This window comes from Anomaloglossus baeobatrachus, chromosome 5 (genome assembly GCF_048569485.1).
Source record: "Anomaloglossus baeobatrachus isolate aAnoBae1 chromosome 5, aAnoBae1.hap1, whole genome shotgun sequence".
Classification (NCBI taxonomy): domain Eukaryota; kingdom Metazoa; phylum Chordata; class Amphibia; order Anura; family Aromobatidae; genus Anomaloglossus; species Anomaloglossus baeobatrachus.
Genome location: NC_134357.1, coordinates 355668756 through 355690521, shown reverse-complemented (window position 1 = coordinate 355690521; position 21766 = coordinate 355668756). Strand labels below are relative to the sequence as shown.

The window sequence follows — 21766 nt, the reverse complement described above, 5'->3', positions numbered from 1 at the left end:
ATCTTCAGGGAACATGCTCGAGTTCCCCATTGACTTCCATTACACGAGTTTCCAACCTGCTCGTTTGAGTACGATAGAGCCTCCACTCCATGATCCCTCGGTAACATCTCATGGGTTTAGGGTTTAACCAGGCACAATGTCATTTTATCGTGAAACAGGCTTAGGCCCTATTCACCTTCAAGCCTGGTGTGTGGTTATATGTGGATTGTCAGTAGATAAGCCATCGTGTTTTTTGTAGATGGATGGTCCACAAAAACAAAAAAAGGAGGCGGTCCTATTTGTGGGACAAAGTCAAGAAGAGGGGTGGTTTGGGGGGAGTCCTCTGTGCTACATTCCCTGTGCGGCCTGGACTTTGGGAATGCTCCAGCTACAGAAAAAAGGAGGACGCAGATAGTAGACACAATTGAATCAGTACACTGCTAAATCTGAGCAGGTGCGAATTCAGAATCACATGAATGACCCCAGATACAAAGCCGGAATGTGTCAACTGTAGCCATAGCTGCCCATTCACCCAGGGATCAGAAGGGCAGTGTGCCGGACAGTACAGCCAGCGCATTCTGCCCCACTCTGTGTGGACATGGCCTCCATGAAGCCTCACTACAGTGGACAGATGATGGCGAGGGTTTCCAGCCTTCACATGTCACACTTGACCCTTTAACTCATTTAAAGAGCAGCTGCAGCTCTTAGATAAGACCAGGCCCAGCGCTGACGTGTTAACCCTTTTCACTGGCAGGCAGCACCCTTGGGTGTCATACACCATTGCCTCTAGTGTATAGTGAAGATCTGGCCACGGTGGTCAGTGTGGGGCCTGGAATCTTCCTAAAGGGCGACGTGTCCTGGAGACAAAGTGTATGCATCCTATAGGAGATGCCAGTCATCACAGCCCGCCATAGTGACAGGCACCCACCTTTACCAAACTCCTGAATGGTAGCTATGGCGGTATCACTGTCCGGACAGAGCGGCATAGATGGAGGCAGGCGACCTCCGACAGCCATTGTTATACCGCTTACCGAAGTCCGCGAGCCCATACAACGGCTGCATTACTGGCGCTGGAACTCCCCAAGAAGAATCCCCCAATGTTTAGGGGCCCGCTTTAGATAGAGGGGGCAAAATAAAATAAAGGGGATTACCGGAGGACGTCCAAGGGTGGGCTTCTGTCCCGCACTTCCTGGGCTCGGTCCTTGGGGGGTCGTGAACAGCATCAGCTCGGCCTCACTGAGGACGGAGTTGGTGGCTCCATCTCCCGGGACGTCCGGAGTGGATATGATGACAATCTGCTGCTCCGCCACATGGATGGTGCCGCTAGCGTCCCAAATTGCCCCTAGTTCTCCATCAATGCAGCCATAAGTGACCCCAAAGTCCTGGGACATGATCAGAGGGGTTATTCCCTCAGTTTGTCAGGAGCCCTAGGTCCATGTCCACAATAAAGCCAAGTCTACACCAGAAACCAACACAAAAATGGACGCCCAACCAGATCTGCCGTCAGGGGCCGGAATCCTTCATAGACACCCCTGTGTCAGGGGTTACACCGCACAATGGTGGTACTCCCAGGCAATGTTTACAGTGCACAATACCCATATATGACTGATCAGAACCATACCAGCTCTGGGAGGAGGGTCATCAGGGCAAATCACAACCACGACCCCTGTGATTAAAGGGATCCGACAGCAGAGAAACAAAAGGGCGACCAGGAATCATCCCGACAGCGATAAATAATGGGGCACAATCAGGGAGAGGCCAGGCACTACAGGACCCGACCATAACAGCCCCACAGACAATGCTGGCCAACCATAAAAGGGGAGTCACAGCCAAAGGCCAGCTAAGCTCCAAGTGCTGAGATCTCAGTGCGATCCGATCGGAAGAGAAATCGTACAATCCTCATCTGCTATTCGGGTCCCCGCACTCCTAGGCCGGTCTCTCTCACACGTCCCGGGGTCGTAATCCAGCGAATTCTCAGCCGCGCCATAGACAGACGGGTCCAGCCGGAGTAGCGGGTGTTGTCGGCCGAGCCCGCGGCCTCTTGTCCCGGGAGCGCTATTGTTTTCGCCCCCCAGCTGATCCCCGGATCTCCCAGCTCTCGCCCATTTGCGCGCCAATTCTTTTTTTGCCGCGAAACTTCACTCTACGTCATCAGCTACTTGGTATTGGCTACTGAAGTCTCAAGAGACTCTTCTGATTGGCTGACCGAACATTCGAAATAGGCGGGCAGGAAAAGAGAGTTTGATTGATGCATAAGAAAACCAATGTATTAATAGCATGGAGGAAAACAAGAATAGTGATTGGTCACATGTACGGCCGTGGGCTGGGCTATGCTTCATGACAGGAAAATACAGTCCTGTGTAGAGAATGTATGAAGGAGGATGAATGGGCAGTGATGTGCTCTGCCTCTGTGCAGCGTCTGCAGTTTTGCCTCTGTTACGGCATCTGTAGCTGTGCCGTGGAGCTGTGCCTGGCTGCAGTGCGTGGAGCTGTGTCTGGTTGCAGTGTCTGTGTGCAGTGCGTGGAGCTGTGCCTGGGTGCAGTGCCTGGCTGCAGTATCTGTGTGCAGTGCGTGGAGCTGTGTCTGGTTGCAGTGTCTGTGTGCAGTGCGTGGAGCTGTGCCTGGGTGCAGTGCCTGGCTGCAGTGTCTGTGTGCAGTGCGTGGAGCTGTGCCTGGCTGCAGTGTCTGTGTGCAGTTCCTGGCTGCAGTGTCTGTGTGCAGTGCGTTGAGCTGTGCCTGGCTGCAGTGTCTGTGTGCAGTGCCTGGCTGCAGTGTCTGTGTGCAGTGCGTGGAGCTCTGCCTGTTTGCAGTGTCTGCCGCTGTGCCTGGGTGCGGTGTCTGCCGCTGTGCCTGGGTGCGGTGTCTGCCGCTGTGCCTGGGTGCGGTGTCTGTGTGACGCCCTGGACCCCAGGGGTCACAGGTTACTACACTCACCGCACACCCCCCACACTAGAAAGGTACCATCAGTCAATCACAAAGACCTGATTGCCTCCCTCAGAGTCAGACAGGCACACCAGGTGGGCGGAGTCAGGTGGAAAGACACGCCCCCCCGAGGAGTCTGCTGGCCTGAGGCAGGAACACAGTAGACAGTTCAGTACAGCAGAGTGGAGAGTAGTGGAGTACGGTTCTGCGCGGGGCCTGGGCTGGAGCCTAGGACCCCCCCAAACAGTCAGGCAGTCAGGCAGACGGCAGTGGCCGCTTGCAGGAGACCGGGAATACGACTGGTGGAACCGTGAGGGACTGGGACAGGGTAGAGGCCCGCCGGAATTGAACCGGGGAGCCAACAGGATACCGGAGCACCAGGCAGGGTACTCAGACCCCGAACTAGGCTATATGCCACCACCATAGTCTAATTAACTGATTGCGGTCTGGACCTCAGAGGTTCATTCCCACCAAAGTCCCGATTGAAGGCAACAGCCCAACCCGTCCGGATAAGAGCCACCGCCAGAGATCCAAGGGCCAGCGCCTGCGGGCATACACGCCGGGGAGCGGACCACCAATGCCCAGGCACAGTGGTCACACTACAAACACAGGTGCAGGAGAAAGGCGGACATTGCCAACCCATCTAGGAAGCTGCAGCCGGCTGCGGGCCCCGTCCATCCCTCCGTTTAGTTTACCAGTGACTCTGTGTGGTTTAATCGTGAGTACACCAGTGCCATCCGGCTCCGCACTGCAACCCTGCGCCCTGCACCCCGGCCCTCGCACAACTGAGCCCCGGGACCAACATCTCCTACCCACGGAGGGGTCAACACCTAGCTGCGCCAATACACCGCTCCCGGGAGTCCCTGTACCTTCACCACAGCAGTGGTGTCCACCATCACCACAACCCGTGGGTGGCGTCACGGACAATCATCCCAAAACCAAACATCCGCATCCCCCCCCGCGTGTAGCACCAACCCCCCCTTGCAGAGCGACGTGACCCCCGGGTCCGTGAGAGGCTCGAGCCACCGCCCGCAGTACGAGCACGGATCTGGGTGGCTGCAGCCGAGGCTGCGGAGCGGTACATATGCCGCTGTGCCTGGGTGCGGTGTCTGCCGCTGTGCCTGGGTGCGGTGTCTGCCGCTGTGCCTGGGTGCGGTGTCTGCCGCTGTGCCTGGGTGCGGTGTCTGCCGCTGTGCCTGGGTGCGCTGTCAGGCCAGGGCGTCACATATACATTTTGTATTTTCTTTTAAGAGGGGACTCTGTTTCTATTAAAATATTAGGCTTTATATACTTTTTATGTTGTTCTCCTCAGGGACTTGTACAAACACCCTTCTTTAGTATGTGGTATTTTTAAGGAATGCGAGGGGTGAAAAGTTTGGAGAGTCCATTTTTGGGTCATCACTTTGCATGGTGGTGTTCATTGGTACTGGGAGCTGCCAGAGCTTCAGGTTTGTGCTGCACATAGCGCTGAGAACTTTTTGAAGCGACTCAGATGGAAATTTCCAAGAAGCCCCCTCAATGACCATTAAGGGATTAATGCTGCTGTTGTCTTCTCTTGCTGTTGTCACGGGATGAGATGGGATAAATGGGGACAGAGGTTGCTAAACTGGTCTTCAGACTAGGGTGGCCCAGCTGTCCCTGATCCCAGAGATACGTGTGATGGTGACAATGTCTGGGCCGCCTTTCTAGCCCTGCTCTTCCACAGCCCTAATCTAATACCTCCTCACCCCAGGGGAGGGCCAGGATAGGAGCGGTAGATCCCACAGATAAGGACAAACAGGGGAAAGCACAACTTGATCACAGAGGTATTATCCAATAAGAGATGAGGAGGAAAATAAGAACAGAGAGGAAACAACGAGATGACAGGAGAATTACACAATTCCACGCACAAAGCACTACTATCACCAGCAAGACTGGTGTAGCAAACGCTATCATCGACATAGGAAGTCAGATCCCTTCCTCTTAAAAAGGCGGGGAGTAGCTGTGATAGGTCTTCCCACAACATGTGATCCCAGAAGTACTGTAAGCAGCAGTCCAGTAGAAATTAACTCCTGCTAGCTTGATCACAAATGAACACACAGCTGGAGTACGTCTTACCCTGCCTGTGTAACTCAGAAGCACCAGAGAAATCACATTATGGAGTGTAAGTGTATGTGCCCACGGGACCCTGTACATGCAGTTACGTGCGGCTGCGGGACATCCGCAGCCGCACATACCGCAGCTTGGACAGACAGTTAGGTCCAGAAATATTTGGACAGTGACACAATTTTCGCGAGTTGGGCTCTGCATGCCACCACATTAGATTTGAAATGAAATCTCTACAACAGAATTCAAGTGCAGATTGTAACGTTTAATTTGAAGGTTTGAACAAAAATATCTGATAGAAATTGTAGGAATTGTACACATTTCTTTACAAACACTCCACATTTTAGGAGGTCAAAAGTAATTGGACAAATAAACCAAACCCAAACAAAATATTTTTATTTTCAATATTTTGTTGCGAATCCTTTGGAGGCAATCACTGCCTTAAGTCTGGAACCCATGGACATCACCAAACGCTGGGTTTCCTCCTTCTTAATGCTTTGCCAGGCCTTTACAGCCGCAGCCTTCAGGTCTTGCTTGTTTGTGGGTCTTTCCGTCTTAAGTCTGGATTTGAGCAAATGAAATGCATGCTCAATTGGGTTAAGATCTGGTGATTAACTTGGCCATTGCAGAATGTTCCACTTTTTTGCACTCATGAACTCCTGGGTAGCTTTGGCTGTATGCTTGGGGTCATTGTGCATCTGTACTATGAAGCGCCGTCCGATCAACTTTGCGGCATTTGGCTGAATCTGGGCTGAAAGTATATCCCGGTACACTTCAGAATTCATCCGGCTACTCTTGTCTGCTGTTATGTCATCAATAAACACAAGTGACCCAGTGCCATTGAAAGCCATGCATGCCCATGCCATCACGTTGCCTCCACCATGTTTTACAGAGGATGTGGTGTGCCTTGGATCATGTGCCGTTCCCTTTCTTCTCCAAACTTTTTTCTTCCCATCATTCTGGTACAGGTTGATCTTGGTCTCATCTGTCCATAGAATACTTTCCCAGAACTGAGCTGGCTTCATGAGGTGTTTTTCAGCAAATTTAACTCTGGTCTGTCTATTTTTGGAATTGATGAATGGTTTGCATCTAGATGTGAACCCTTTGTATTTACTTTCATGGAGTCTTCTCTTTACTGTTGACTTAGAGACAGATACACCTACTTCACTGAGAGTGTTCTGGACTTCAGTTGATGCTGTGAACGGGTTCTTCTTCACCAAAGAAAGTATGCGGCGATCGTCCACCACTGTTGTCATCCGTGGACGCCCAGGCCTATTTGAGTTCCCAAGCTCACCAGTCAATTCCTTTTTTCTCAAAATGTACCCGACTGTTGATTTTGCTACTCCAAGCATGTCTGCTATCTCTCTGATGGATTTTTTCTTTTTTTTTCAGCCTCAGGATGTTCTGCTTCACCTCAATTGAGAGTTCCTTAGACCGCATGTTGTCTGGTCACAGCAACAGCTTCCAAATGCAAAACCACACACTTGTAATCAACCCCAGACCTTTTAACTACTTCATTGATTACAGGTTAAGAGGGAGATGCCTTCAGAGTTAATTGCAGCCCTTAGAGTCCCTTGTCCAATTACTTTTGGTCCCTTTAAAAAGAGGAGGCTATGCATTACAGAGCTATGATTCCTAAACCCTTTCTCCGATTTGGATGTGAAAACTCTCATATTGCAGCTGGGAGTGTGCACTTTCAGCCCGTATTATATATATAATTGTATTTCTGAACATGTTTTTGTAAACAGCTAAAATAACAAAACTTGTGTCACTGTCCAAATATTTCTGGACCTAACTGTAGCACTCCCCATGTCCCATAGGATAACATGGGGAGTGTTAGTACTTGCTAAAACCTGCGGATTTATCTAGAAAATCCAGATAAATCCGCAGGTTTTCCGCGGCAAAATTCGCGGGTACAGAGTCCCGTGGGCACATAGCCTTAGGGTATGTGCCCACAATTAGGATTCACTGCGTCCTGGACGCAACGGGTCCTGACCTGCGGGGCTACTAATCTCCGCAGGAGAACGCAGCTGCTGTTACCCACGAATCAGGGTTCAGTGCGCTGGCGGTCTCTCGCTTGTGTTCTCCCTACGGAGGACGCATGCGAATCAGCAGCAAACAATTGACATGCTGCAGCTTGGAAAGCCATACCACAGGTCAGTGTTTGCTGCGGAAAAAACAAGCACAGTGGGCACGGGATTTCTAGAAATCTCATCCACTGTGCTTGTACTGTACAACGCAGTGTTTTGGATGCAGCAAAAACACGCTACATCTAAAACGCTGTGAACCCTGATCGTGGGCACACATCCTTAGAGTCTGCCATGTGAACAGCTTCTGATGCCACCATGACACCTGGCAAGTTATGACAGCTGTTACTGTGCCTGTACACTGTGGCATCATGTTACCAAATGGAGTTGGACCTGATGTCACTGTGGCCTGTGATTGTGCTCATGTAGAGGTGGTCGAGTCCTATACTGTTTTATGCTATAAGCTGTCTACCTGTACTGAGAAAGGTGTTTTATAGTAAATGTATTATATAGTGTTGACTGTTATAAATGTGTGTTAACATGTAAATGCTGCTAGCAGAGTGTAGGTTCCCAATGTCCAATGTAGCAGAGCTGGGGCTGTTTGCTAGCAGGGCAGGCTGCAGAAACGGTAAATTGGATGTTAGATATGATATGGTTAAGCCAGGTAGAGAAGTAATAACAGATGGCAAATGGGTTGGCTAGTAGTGCAGGCCTCGTGGGGTGTAGTGATGGGCAGTCCGTCTCTTTTTGGTGATTCAGCTCACGTGGCTCCGTTCACCTAAAAGAGTCGGCTCTTTCGAATCCTAAATGGCTCCCTATTAAATATGTTCACCCCAGGTGAACATATTATTATTATTTATTATTATAGCACCATTTATTCCATTGCACTTTCCAAGTGAAAGAGGGTATACGTACAACAATCATTAACAGTACACAACAGACTGGTACAGTTAGGTCCAGAAATATTTGGACAGTGACACAAGTTTTGTTATTTTAGCTGTTTACAAAAACATGTTCAGAAATACAATTATATATATATAATATGGGCTGAAAGTGCACACTCCCAGCTGCAATATGACAGTTTTCACATCCAAATCGGAGAAAGGGTTTAGGAATCATAGCTCTGTAATGCATAGCCTCCTCTTTTTCAAGGGACCAAAAGTAATTGGACAATGGACTCTAAGGGCTGCAATTAACTCTGAAGGTGTCTCCCTCGTTAACCTGTAATCAATGAAGTAGTTAAAAGGTCTGGGGTTGATTACAGGTGTGTGGTTTTGTATTTGGAAGCTGTTGCTGTGACCAGACAACATGTGGTCTAAGGAACTCTCAATTGAGGTGAAGCAGAACATCCTGAGGCTCAAAAAAAAGAAAAAATCCATCAGAGAGATAGCAGACATGCTTGGAGTAGCAAAATCAACAGTCAGGTACATTCTGAGAAAAAAGGAATTGACTGGTGAGCTTGGGAACTCAAAAAGGCCTGGGCGTCCACGGATGACAACAGTGGTGGATGATCGCCGCATACTTTCTTTGGTGAAGAAGAAACCGTTCACAACATCAACTGAAGTCCAGAACACTCTCAGTGAAGTAGGTGTATCTGTCTCTAAGTCAACAGTAAAGAGAAGACTCCATGAAAGTAAATACAAAGGGTTCACATCTAGATGCAAACCATTCATCAATTCCAAAAATAGACAGGCCAGAGTTAAATTTGCTGAAAAACACCTCATGAAGCCAGCTCAGTTCTGGAAAAGTATTCTATGGACAGATGAGACCAAGATCAATCTGTACCAGAATGATGGGAAGAAAAAAGTTTGGAGAAGAAAGGGAACGGCACATGATCCAAGGCACACCACATCCTCTGTAAAACATGGTGGAGGCAACGTGATGGCATGGGCATGCATGGCTTTCAATGGCACTTGGTCACTTGTGTTCATTGATGACATAACAGCAGACAAGAGTAGCCGGATGAATTCTGAAGTGTACCGGGATATACTTTCAGCCCAGATTCAGCCAAATGCCGCAAAGTTGATCGGACGGCGCTTCATAGTAAAGATGGACAATGACCCCAAGCATACAGCCAAAGCTACCCAGGAGTTCATGAGTGCAAAAAAGTGGAACATTCTGCAATGGCCAAGTCAATCACCAGATGTTAACCCAATTGAGCATGCATTTCACTTGCTCAAATCCAGACTTAAGACAGAAAGACCCACAAACAAGCAAGACCTGAAGGCTGCGGCTGTAAAGGCCTGGCAAAGCATTAAGAAGGAGGAAACCCAGCGATGGTGATGTCCATGGGTTCCAGACTTAAGGCAGTGATTGACTCCAAAGGATTCGCAACAAAATATTGAAAATAATTTTTTTTTTTTTGGGTTTGGTTTATTTGTCCAATTACTTTTGACCTCCTAAAATGTGGAGTGTTTGTAAAGAAATGTGTACAATTCCTACAATTTCTATCAGATATTTTTGTTCAAACCTTCAAATTAAACGTTACAATCTGCACTTGAATTCTGTTGTAGAGGTTTCATTTCAAATCCAATGTGGTGGCATGCAGAGCCCAACTCGCGAAAATTGTGTCACTGTCCAAATATTTCTGGACCTAACTGTATAGGAGGAGAGCGGACCCTGCCCGCGAGGGCTCACAGTCCACACGGAATGAGTGAGGGTACAATAGGTGAGTACAGAGCTGGTTGCGCAGTGGTGTACTGGACTGAGGGTTATTGTAGGTTGTAGGAAGAGGTGGATCTTTAGGTTCCTCTTGAAGCTTTTCACGGTAGGGGAGAGTCTGATATGCTGAGGTAGAGCGTTCCAGAGTATGGGAGAGGCACGGGAGAAATCGTGTATACAATTGTGGGAAGAGGAGATAAGAGAGGAGTAGAGAAGGAGATCTTGTGAGGATCTGAGGTTGCGTGCAGGTAGGTTCCGGGAGACTAGGTCACAGATGTAAGGAGGAGACAGGTTGTGGATGGCTTTGTATGTCATGGTTAATGTTTTGAACTGGCGTCGTTGGGCGATGGGAAGCCAGTGAAGGGATTGGCAGAGTGGCGAGGCTGGGGAATAGCGAGGGGAGAGGTGGATTAAGCGGGCCGCAGAGTTTAGGATAGATTGGATCGGTGCAAGAGTGTTGGAAGGGAGGCCAGAGAGCAGGAGGTTGTAGTAGTCGAGGCACACATACTGTATTTAGCATGATGTTAGCGTGATCGAAGCCTCGCCTGCCCTCTGACAAACCCCTCCCACTTGCAACAGGTCAATTAAAATGTAAAGTGGGTGGGGCTTTGCTCAAGTGGGTGAGGGTTTTACGCCCAGTGAGAATTTTTACGCTCAGTGAGAGCCATTAAGAGAATTAGTGGCTCTCACCGGCATGTCAGCCCCCCTCGTTCACAGCAGGGAGCTGGCTGGCCCCCAGTTGTCCTTTTTTTCTTGGCTGAGTATCAAAATTGGAGGAGACAGCACGCCAGTTTTTTAAATTATTTATTTAAATAATTATTTTTTTTTAAAAAAAAAGCTGCATGGATCCCTTGTATTTTGATACACAGCTAAGGTAGCCATCTGCTTTATCTGCGCTGGGTATCAATATACAGAGGACCCTACGTCATTTTTTTCAGTTATTTATTTTTACACTCCACAGCCAATCACAGACGCTGGCAGTCTGACTGCAACCAATCACAGATACTGTCACAGAGGGTGGGTGGGGAAAACAGTGAACAGGGGCGGAACAATCACAGTCGCAGGGGTACTGAACGGGTTCAGGTGGCCCGAGGACATCCGCCAGTGGCAGTGGGAGCAGGCCACACTATCACTATGGGGCCCATGAGTCAGGGGGACCCAGTGCCAGCACTGGCCATCCCATGCGAGGGCCCCCTGTCGAGGATCGCACTTTCAGTTGTGTCGGTATCGCAGATGCTGATACAATTGAAAGCTATAATGAGAACGGGAGCGGATCACTCCCTCTCTCATAATTTTGTGTCTTCGGCGCTTAGACATGTCAGCAGAGAGCAATGACCTCACTATTGCGTGCTACTGTGTTGAGATGTGAACAGCGGCAGAACAGTTGACACGCTGAGGAGACCAGCGCAGCATGGGAACGAGAAGTGAGTATTTATGTGTTTAATCACGGTGGCTAGAGGACTAAGAGGGTGCATTTAACGATATGAGGGCTGCATACTACTATATGGAGGAATATGTGGCTGCATAATATTATATGGGGGAATATGGGGGCTGCATACTACTACTGTGTATGAGGGCTGCATAATACTATATGGAGGAATATGTGGCTGCATAATATTATATGGTGGAATATGGGGGCTGCATACTATTATATAGAGGAATATAAGGACTACATACCACTATATGGGGGCTGCATAATACTACATGGAGGAATATGGGAGCTGCATAATACTATATGGTGGAATATCGGGGCTGCATACTATTTTACAGAGGAATATAAGAGCTGCATACTACTATATGGGGGCTGCATAATACTACATGGAGGAATATGGGAACTGCATAATGCTATATGGTGGAATATGTGGACTGCATGATACTATATGGAGGACTATACAGTCTGCATATTACTATATGGAGGAATATACGGCCTGCATAATACTATATAGAGGAATATGTGGGCTGAATAATACTATAAGGAGGAATATGGGGGCTGTGATAACACACTCGGGGATCGCCTTTGCTGGGTTCAAAGGGCACGTATTCACCTTAGGCAGACAGCCGAATTCAAGGTGTAACTGACGCTTGGTCAGGTTTATTACAGTGAAGCATAAACAAAAGAAAAACACCAACAAAATAAATCCTTGCCTGTCCGGCGCTAACTATACAGGATGATATCCTAACTACAAACTGGAGGGCTTCCCCCTTCCAGCTAAACCATACAGACATCAAGCACTGCTCCCACTCACAAGTGTCTCCTACACAGACAGGCTTACTGTGTTGCCCAGATGGAGACCCTCCCTCAACTTCTCAGACTCCTTTTACATCAGTCCTTCACCTCCCATTAATCCATCAGTAGCCAGGTGATCCTGACCAGGCTAAGTCACATAGGACCGATACCGGGGTGAGATATACCTGCCCTCATCCACTAATCCCACATGAGTCTCACATATCCCCCCCCTCTGCTCAGACCACCTCGGCTGAGCCAATGGCACTCACAAAACTGCACACGAGACAGGGCATCAGCATTCCCCATCTGTACCCCAGGGCGGTGTTCCACTGTAAACCGGTAGGCCTGAAGTGCAAGGAACCACCGTGTCACTCGGCCATTCCGTTCCCTATTCAAGTGCATCCACTTGAGAGGGGCATGGTCAGTGATCAGCCGGAACTTCCTTCCAACCAAGTAATATTTGAGGGACTCCAGAGCCCACTTAATGGCTAGGCATTCCTTTTCCACTACCGCATATTTACGTTCATGCTTATTCAGTTTCCGACAAAGATAAAGGACCAGGTGTTCCTCTCCGTCCTTCAGTTGCGACAATACAGCCCCTATATCGGCGTCAGAAGCGTCCGTTTGGACCACGAACTCGCTGCGAAAGTCAGGAGTCACTAGCACAGGTTGAGAGCAAAGAGCTAGTTTCAAGTTATGGAAGGCTTCTTCGGCTGCCGCGGTCCATTTGATCATGACAGAGTCTTTCCCTTTGGTAAGATCCGTCAGGGGTACAGCGGTGGCCACAAAATTGGGAATGAACCGTCGGTAATAGCCGGCTATTCCCAAAAAAGCTCTCACCTGCTTCTTGTTGACTGGTTGTGGCCAGTTCTGAATGGCTTGTATCTTGTCAATCTGGGGCTTAACGATTCCCCTCCCAATTACGTATCCCAAATACCGGGCTTCTTCCAGCCCGATATGACATTTCTTGGGGTTTGCTGTTAGACCCGCCTCCCGCAGGTCCTCAATCACGACCTGTAGTTTCTGGAGGTGTGTCTCCCAGTCCAGGCTGTATATGACGATGTCATCCAAATACGCAGAAGCATACTGCCTATGGGGCCTCAGGACTCGGTCCATCAACCTTTGAAAGGTTGCCGGTGCCCCGTGTAGTCCAAACGGCATATACACATACTGGTATAAACCGTCCGGTGTAGAAAATGCGGTTTTCTCTTTAGCGGCCTCCGTTAGCGGGATTTGCTAATAGCCCTTCGTTAAGTCTAGGGTCGTGATATACCGGGCTTTGCCAAGCCGATCTATTAATTCGTCGACCCGCGGCATAGGATAGGCATCAAATTTGGAGACCGCATTTAGTTTCCTGAAGTCATTGCAGAATCGAATGGAGCCGTCTGGTTTCGGTATTAACACAATTGGACTCGACCAGGCACTATGCGATTCCTCGATTACACCTAACTCTAACATGGTTTTCACTTCTCGCGAGACAGCTTCCCACCGAGCTTCTGGTATTCTGTAGGGCTTTACCTGAACTGTTACCCCGGGCTCTGTTATGATATCATGTTTAATGAGAGTGGTTTGCCCGGGCTTCTCTGAGAAAAACTCGTGATTGCTGATTACAAACTGCTTGACATCTGTCTTTTGCCGCTCCGACAGCGTCTCCGCAATCCTGACCTCTGGTATGGTCTGCGTGCAGACCAGAAGGGCCAGACCTGCTGACAGAGCTGGATGGTCCTTCCAGGTTTTTATCAGATTCACCTGATAAATCTGTTCAGGCTTCTTTTTACCAGCCTGGTACACTTTGTAGTTTACCTCACCCACCCGTTCCATAATTTCAAAGGGGCCTTGCCACTTTGCCAGGAATTTGCTCTCTGCCGTGGGGACCAGTATCAACACCCTATCTCCGGGTGCAAAAGTACGGATCTTGGCCCCCCTATCATAAATCCTTTTCTGTGCACCTTGAGCCTGTATCATATGCTCTTTAACGATGGGCATCACCGCGGCAATACGGTCCTGCATTTGGGTTACATGGTGTATTACGCTTTTTAACGGGGTGACCTGTCCCTCCCAGGTTTCTTTAGCGATATCTAACAGGCCACGGGGACGTCGGGCGTACAGAAGCTCGAAAGGAGAGAACCCGGTGGAAGACTGGGGCACCTCCCGGATGGCAAATACGGGAGTAAGTAGTCCCAGTTCTTCCCGTCCTTGTCTATCGCCTTACGGAGAATCTGTTTCAAGGTTTTGTTAAACCGTTCGACCAGTCCGTCCGTTTGAGGGTGATACATGGAGGTGCGTAACTGTGCTATTTGTAACAGCCTGCAGAGCTCTTTCATTACTTTGGACATAAAGGGGGTCCCTTGGTCTGTGAGTATTTGTTTTGGGACACCGACCCGACTAAACACATGGACCAGCTCCTTGGCAATGGTCTTGGTGGCCGTGTTACGCAAAGGGATAGCCTCGGGGTAACGTGTGGCATAATCCACGATGACAAGGATGTGCTGGTGTCCTCGTGCAGACTTGGGGAGGGGTCCCACTAAATCCATCCCAATCCTCTCAAATGGGATCTCGATGATGGGCAGAGGTACTAAGGGGTTACAGAAACGGGGACTAGGTGCAGAGATTTGGCAGTCGGTACAAGACTCGCAATAGGTGCGAATATCATGATGCATGCCGGGCCAAACAAAACAGTGTAATATCCTTTCGGTGGCTTTTTGGACCCCCAGGTGACCCCCCATCACGTGTCCGTGTGCCAGGTCCAGCACTCTCCGCCTGTAGGGTTTTGGCACAACCAATCGTTGCACTGTGTCGTCCCCCTTCTTCTCTATCTGATAGAGAAAGTCATTCTCCAGGGCCCTGTAGGGGTAAGCCAGCCTAGTACCTGCATCCACCTGCACCCCGTTTATCATTTTAACATTTTTTATAGCCCGAGACAGGGTAGGATCTCTCATTTGCTCACTTTGGAAGTCATCTTTCTGGACTTCCGAATTCAGCCAACCAGAAAGTTGATAGCCGCCCACGTCTACCTCTGCCCTGGGTTCATCGGTATCGCCCGCCAGAACTGAAAATGGGAACTCGAGGTTGGTCTCAGAGGATTCCTTCTCTGACTCCTCTTGTGGGGCATCCTCTAGTGGCTCCGGGCCCACACAAGGTGTGGGAGAAGGACCATCTGTGTGGCTACCCTGGGGTACTAATTGGTTCTCCCACAACTGCCAAAAGTGGGGAAAATCCCTGCCCAAAATGATATCATACAATAATGCTGGTACTAGTCCCACCTTATGATGCACAGACCCATAGGGCGTAGTAATGCAGGAGACCGTTGTGAGGTATGAGCAGGTGTCTCCATGCCAACATGCCACAGAAAATGTATCTGATGGTCCCATCGGGACTGCCACCAGACTGGCCTTTACCAGAGTCACCACACTTCCCGAGTCTAATAGTGCAACAACAGTATTGCCATCAATGGACACTTCACACAGGTGTTTTTTCATATCGCTTTGACATGCCGCAATACACACTACCCGTGCAACCATAGCCATGCGTTTTTCAAAGTCTGTGACATCGCACTGCATCGGTTCTGCAGTTACTGGACAGTTTGCAGCAATGTGGCCCACCTCCTGGCAGTGGAAACACCTCACGGGCCCCTTGCTAAGACCATAGTTTGGCACCTTAGGCCTCACAGGGCCAGCAGTCCTATTTTCCTCCTCCACTGCCTTAGAACTTTTTCCTCCTCCTCCCCTAGACCCTGGAACAGTCTTACCAGATCCTCGTCGAGAAGGGGATGAGGGAGGATGTGTAGCATCGTCCATAAGTCCTTCTGTCAAAGAATAACGCTCCACTAGATTCACTAGCTGATCTGCTGTCGTGGGGTTTCCATGGCTCACCTATTTTCTCAGAGCTGGCGGTAGAGCCCTTAGGTATTTATCAAGGACGATTCTTTGTACCATCTCTGGCGCCGTCAAAACCTCGGGCTGTAGCCATTTCTTGGTCAAGTGAATGAGGTCAAACATCTGTGACCGCGGTGGTTTATCGGGCTGATAAGTCCATTGATGAACTCTCTGTGCTCGCACGGCCGTCGTCACTCCCAGCCGGGCCAGGATCTCGGCTTTTAGTTTATCAAAGTCGTGCGCGGCTTCAGGCTCAAGATCAAAGTAGGCTTTTTGGGCCTCACCTGCCAGACACGGTGCAAGCAAGTCGGCCCATCGCTCCTTTGGCCACTTTTCCCGCTCCGCCGTCCGTTCAAACGTGGTCAGGTAAGCTTCCACATCGTCCTTTGTGGTCAGTTTCTGCCAGTACCGACTCACATGAATCACCCTCTCCGCATTACTCTCCGGCACGGTCGCCAGATGCTGCGCCACCTGCTGCAAAAGTTGGCGGTCTCTAACCGTCGATTCCACCAGTTCCTTCAACTGTGCCGACATCAAGCGATTAGCTTCTTGCTGCACAGCTGCGGATTGTACCAGCGCTTTCACCACGTCATCCATTATGAGGCGCATTAACGTGCTGCCCGCATTCTCCATCACAATGGGATAACACGCTCGGGGATCGCCTTTGCTGGGTTCAAAGGGCACGTATTCACCTCAGGCAGACAGCCGAATTCAAGGTGTAACTGACGCTTGATCAGGTTTATTGCAGTGAAGCATAAACAAAAGAAAAACACCAACAAAATAAATCCTTGCCTGTCCGGCGCTAACTATACAGGATGATATCCTAACTACAAACTGGAGGGCTTCCCCCTTCCAGCTAAACCATACAGACATCAAGCACTGCTCCCACTCACAAGTGTCTCCTACACAGACAGGCTTACTGTGTTGCCCAGATGGAGACCCTCCCTCAACTTCTCAGACTCCTTTTACATCAGTCCTTCACCTCCCATTAATCCATCAGTAGCCAGGTGATCCTGACCAGGCTAAGTCACATAGGACCGATACCGGGGTGAGATATACCTGCCCTCATCCACTAATCCCACATGAGTCTCACAGGGCTAAATTATATTATATGGAGGACTATGGGGGCTGCATTATATTATATTGGGAAATATGGGGTGCATTATAATACATGGAGAACTATGAGGAGTACATTAAACTATATGCAGGACTATGGGGTGCATTACCCTGTAAGAAGGACTATGGGAAGTGTATTATAATACATGGAGGACTATGGGGAGTGTATTATAATATATGGAGAACTGTCGGAAGTGTATTATAATATATCGAGGCCTATGAGATGCATTATATGATATGAAGGACTATGGGGGATGCATTATAATATATGGATAACTATATGGGCTGCATTTTAATACATGGAGGACTATGGGGTGCATTAGACGATATGGAGTATTATGTGGGGCCCATTACTCTGTAGAGGACCAGGTGTGTCCCATTATACTATATGAAAGGCTTTCTGGGGCCCATTAAATTATTTGGAGGGCTATGAAGGGAGTCTTTATACTTTATTTACAGTTATTTGAGGGCCATTATACTGTATGCAAGTATATATACAGTGTGACGTTTTGTGTGGGGTCTATAATACTGGGCGTCTCTGTGCGAGTATCATGATCAACTCCAGACTAAGAAGTTGGGGTGAGCTGGCTTTTTCTTTCCTCTAACTTCACAATAATGTTATATGTAGCACAAATATACTGTACAGCAAAAAATAAAAAAAAAAATAGATGAGGCTATATATCAGGATGGGGACAAAGATACAAGCAAGGGATGGGAAAGCTGGGTGCTGAGGAATGAGACTCTTTCCTTCAGCACCTAGCTTTCCTATGTTATCCTATACATCTTTATCTCAGCACCCAGCTTTCCCATGCTCTGTTATGCAACTTTATATCAGCACTCAACTTTCCCATGTTTTGCTATACATCTTTCCCTCAGCACCCAGCTTTCCCATGCTCTGATATCAAGGGCAAGCTGGTTGCTGAGGGAAAGATGTTTAGCAGAGCATTGGAAAGCTGGGTGCTGTGGAAAGGAAGGATATTGGCGTATGGGAAAGCTGGGTGCTGAGGGAAAGAGCCAAGTGTCAGTGTAATTATTCTGTACACAGAGGGGGCGGGGACAGGGGTTCGCCTGGTCTAAATTTTGCATCGGAGCGCATCAAACTCTAGTTACACCAGTGGCAGTGAATATTCATGGGAGTTAATTATTGGAGCCGAAAGCAGTGTGACAGCCATGCGGGAGACTTGGTAAGTATAAGTGTCCTGCTCTAATCCCCATTTGCTTCCTTTTTAACTTTTTTATTTTTTTTATTTTTATCTAGGTGGCTGAACCTGAACAGTAACATGGACTTCCCTGAGAAGTCTGTGTTCTGAGTATTTGTACAGACCTCGAACTTTACAGTACAGGTTCACCTATCACTAGCTATGAGCACTAAACATTGGGATCAGATTGTCCCTCAATCCTACTATCGGCATCAATAAAGGGGGCTTTACACGCAATGACATAGCTAACAAGATGTCGTAGGGGTCACGGAATTCGTGACGCACATCTGGCCTCGTTAGCGACGTCGTTGCGTGTGACACGTACGAGCGACCGCGAACTATCAAAATTACTCACCTAATCGTTGATCGTTGACACATCGTTCTAATCCCAAATATCGTTGCTGTTGCAGGACGCAGGTTGTTCGCCGTTCCTGAGGCAGCGCACATCGCTACGTGTGACACTCTGGGAACGAGGAATAACACCGTACCTGTGTCCTCCGGCAACGAGGTGGGCGTCACTTTCTTTCGGCTGCTCTCCACTCCTCCTCTTCTATTGGATGTCTGCCGTGTGACGTCGCTGTGACGCCGCACGAACCGCCCCCTTAGAAAGGAGGCGGTTCAGCCGGCCACAGCGACGTCGCTAGGCAGGTATGTACATGGGACGGATCTTACCGATAATGTGCGCCACGGGCAGCGATTTGCCCGTGATGCACAACCGACAGGGGCGGGTGCTTTCTCCAGCGACATCGCTAGCGATGTCGCTACGTGTAAAGCAGCCTTAACACTGAGATATTTCTTACCATGGGAAATATAGATCCCTTAGAGCAGGGGTGGGGAACCTTTTTACTGCCGGGGCCATTTGGAATTTCCTACTAACCTTTGGGGGCCGCACAACATTATCAACCTGAAAAATAACCCTGCTATATTTGGTCAAACGATTAACTCACCCCTATTGTGGTGGCCGGAGCTGCTTCTCTTTGGTGCGATTGTAATGTTCGGTGATATTGATCATCTTGTTTCTCACAGCTGCTTTTCCAGGTTTGTCTCTGTCTGGAGATGCTGGGGGCATACACATCACAGGAGGGGCCAGGGCGCATAAATTACAGGAGACACTGGGAGTACACATCACAGGAGGGGCTGGGGCATATACATCACAGGAGGGGCTGGGGCATATACATCACAGGAGGGGCTGGGGCATATACATCACAGGAGGGTCTGGGGCATATACATCACAGGAGGGGCTGAGGCATATACATCACAGAAGGGGCTGGGGCATATACATCACAGGAGGGGCTGGGGCATATACATCACAGGAGGGGCTGGGGCATATACATCACAGGAGGGGCTGGGGCATATACATCACAGGAGGGGCTGGGGCATATACCTCACAGGAGGAGCTGGGGCATATACATCACAGGAGGGGCTGGGGCATATACATCAGTAGGGGGCATGGACAGCCCTGGCGGTGGCACAGACATGACTGGGGACACGCACAGCACTGGGTGGCAGCACGCACTGCACTGGGTGGCAGCACGCACTGCACTGGGTGGCAGCATGCACTGCACTGGGTGGCAGCACGGACTGCACTGGGTGGCAGCATTAGGGAGACAGACAGGTCTGGGGGAACATAGACATCAATAGGAGAGCACGGACTGGGGAGCATAGAAAGCAGTGGGAGGGTACAGACAGCAGTAGCGAGTTAAGAGCACTGAGGGGTGGCACACAGCACTGGGGAGCATGGACAGCATAAGGGGGACACAGGCAGCACTCACCGTGGCATGGACAGCACTGGTGGCAGCATGGACAGCATTAGGTGGTGCGGACAGCACTGGTGGGGGGGCATAGACATCACCCAGGGGGTACAGACAGCACTAGGGGGGGCACGGACAGCAGTGAGGGGTTACACCGCGCTGAGGGGGTACACAGCACTGGGGTGTACACAGCATTAGGGGGTACACACAGCACTAGGGGGTACACACAGCACCTGGGGGTACACAGCACTGGGGGGTACACACTGTACTAGGAGGTACACAGCATGAGGGGGTACACACAGCACGAGGGGGTACACAGCACGAGGGGGTACACAGCACGAGGGGGTACACACAGCATTAAGGGGTACACAGCATTAGGGGGTACACACAGCATTAAGGGGTACACACAGCATTAGGGGGTACTCACTGTACTAGGGGGTACTCGCTGCACTAGGTGGTACACACTGCACTAGGGGGCACATAGCACGAGGGGGTACACAGCACGAGGGGGTACACAGCACGAGGGGGTACACAGCATGAGGGGGTACACACAGCATTAAGGGGTACACACAGCATTAGGGGGTACACACAGCATTAGGGGGTACTCGCTGTACTAGGGGGTACATACAGCACAAGGGGGTACATACAGCACAAGGGGGTACACACAGCATTGGGGGGTACATACAGCACGAGGGGGTACACAGCACGAGGGGGTACACACAGCATTGGGGGGTACATACAGCATTGGGGGGTACACACAGTACGAGGGTGTACACAGCACTGAGCGGGGGGGGGGGGGCAGCGATGGGTTGAGTACTCGCAGTGAGGGGGAGGGAGAGTCACACACACACACAGCACAGTTTCGGGAGGCTGGTAAACCTGCTGCAGCTCTTCTGTGTGACTTTATCGCAGCTTGCTGCTTACCCGCCCACCAGAGCACACAGGCCGGGGATAAGCCTAGAATGTATGGGCTGCAGTCAGGTCCTGGAAGTCAGGATCTGGAGAGAGCCCGTACATTCTAGCATCTACCCACAGGGCATCAGGCTGTGGGATTTAAAGGGCCGGCAGCCGGGAAAAGCGCGGCTGCCACCAAAGCACAATGGTCCCCGGGAATGTGCCCGGGGGCCGCATAAAAAGTCGTCACGGGCCGTATACGGCCCGCGGGCCGGAGGTTCCCCACCCCTGCCTTAGAGCCAACAAAGCTATCCAATATGTCATCCTCAAAAGCATTCACGGCTTATATGCCATAGTCGGAGATTTTTATGTGGCCAGTGTCTTGAGGAAGATGTTCTCTGGCTTCTGGTCACTACAGGAAGAAGGCGCAGACACATATTATAGGGATAATTAATGAAAAGAACTTTCTACAGTAGAAATACAAGAAGACAACAGAGAGTTCCAGATGACAGATTTATGAAGGTGAAATGATTATTAAAGTATGACGCCGTGTTCATGCACACAGGAGCATACATAGAAATCATTGGGCCCCATAGCAGAATTTCTCATTGGGCCCCTCAAATAAGTAAATAAATTATAATATTTGGCTGGGTCACAGAAGAGCATATTACACAACTTTACAGCCCTTACCAAGTAATTTTCCTCGTATTGAAGCCCCTTTCATTGCAGCCATAAAATATGATGGCAATAAAAGTGCCCCACAAACACTGTATGATCCCCCACAGTAAATTTTCCACAGTACCCTCCACACACACAGTATGATGACCCTTCTGTACCCCCCTTCAACTACCCTAGCAATAAATGGTGACCCTGACATAGTAAGATCCCCAACTGTGACCCCCCCAACACAGCCCTCCATGCAGTATAACAGGCTTACATATAGTATAATGGTCCCTAATATCCTTCCAAACAGTGATCAGGGCCGCCACTAGGAATTTCAGGACCCCATACTGGCAAAATTTTCGGGCC

The 21766-nt window shown here is 49.6% G+C and overlaps 1 protein-coding gene across 2 annotated transcripts in view; it reads right to left on the bottom strand.

Annotated features, from left to right (window-relative positions):
- The window catches only part of E2F1 (E2F transcription factor 1), a 30389-nt gene extending 9565 nt beyond the window's left edge, over nucleotides 1–20824 (bottom strand). The window contains exon 1 of one of the 2 annotated variants that reach the window (XM_075349934.1): nucleotides 19040–20824. In XM_075349934.1, the coding sequence (XP_075206049.1) occupies nucleotides 19040–19189 (150 nt within the window). In that variant the 5' untranslated portion in view covers nucleotides 19190–20824. Of the gene's footprint in view, nucleotides 1–1130; nucleotides 2105–19039 lie in introns of those variants that run through there. The other variant, XM_075349933.1, reaches the window with a different exon arrangement.
- Between the last annotated feature and the right edge of the window lie 942 nt (nucleotides 20825–21766).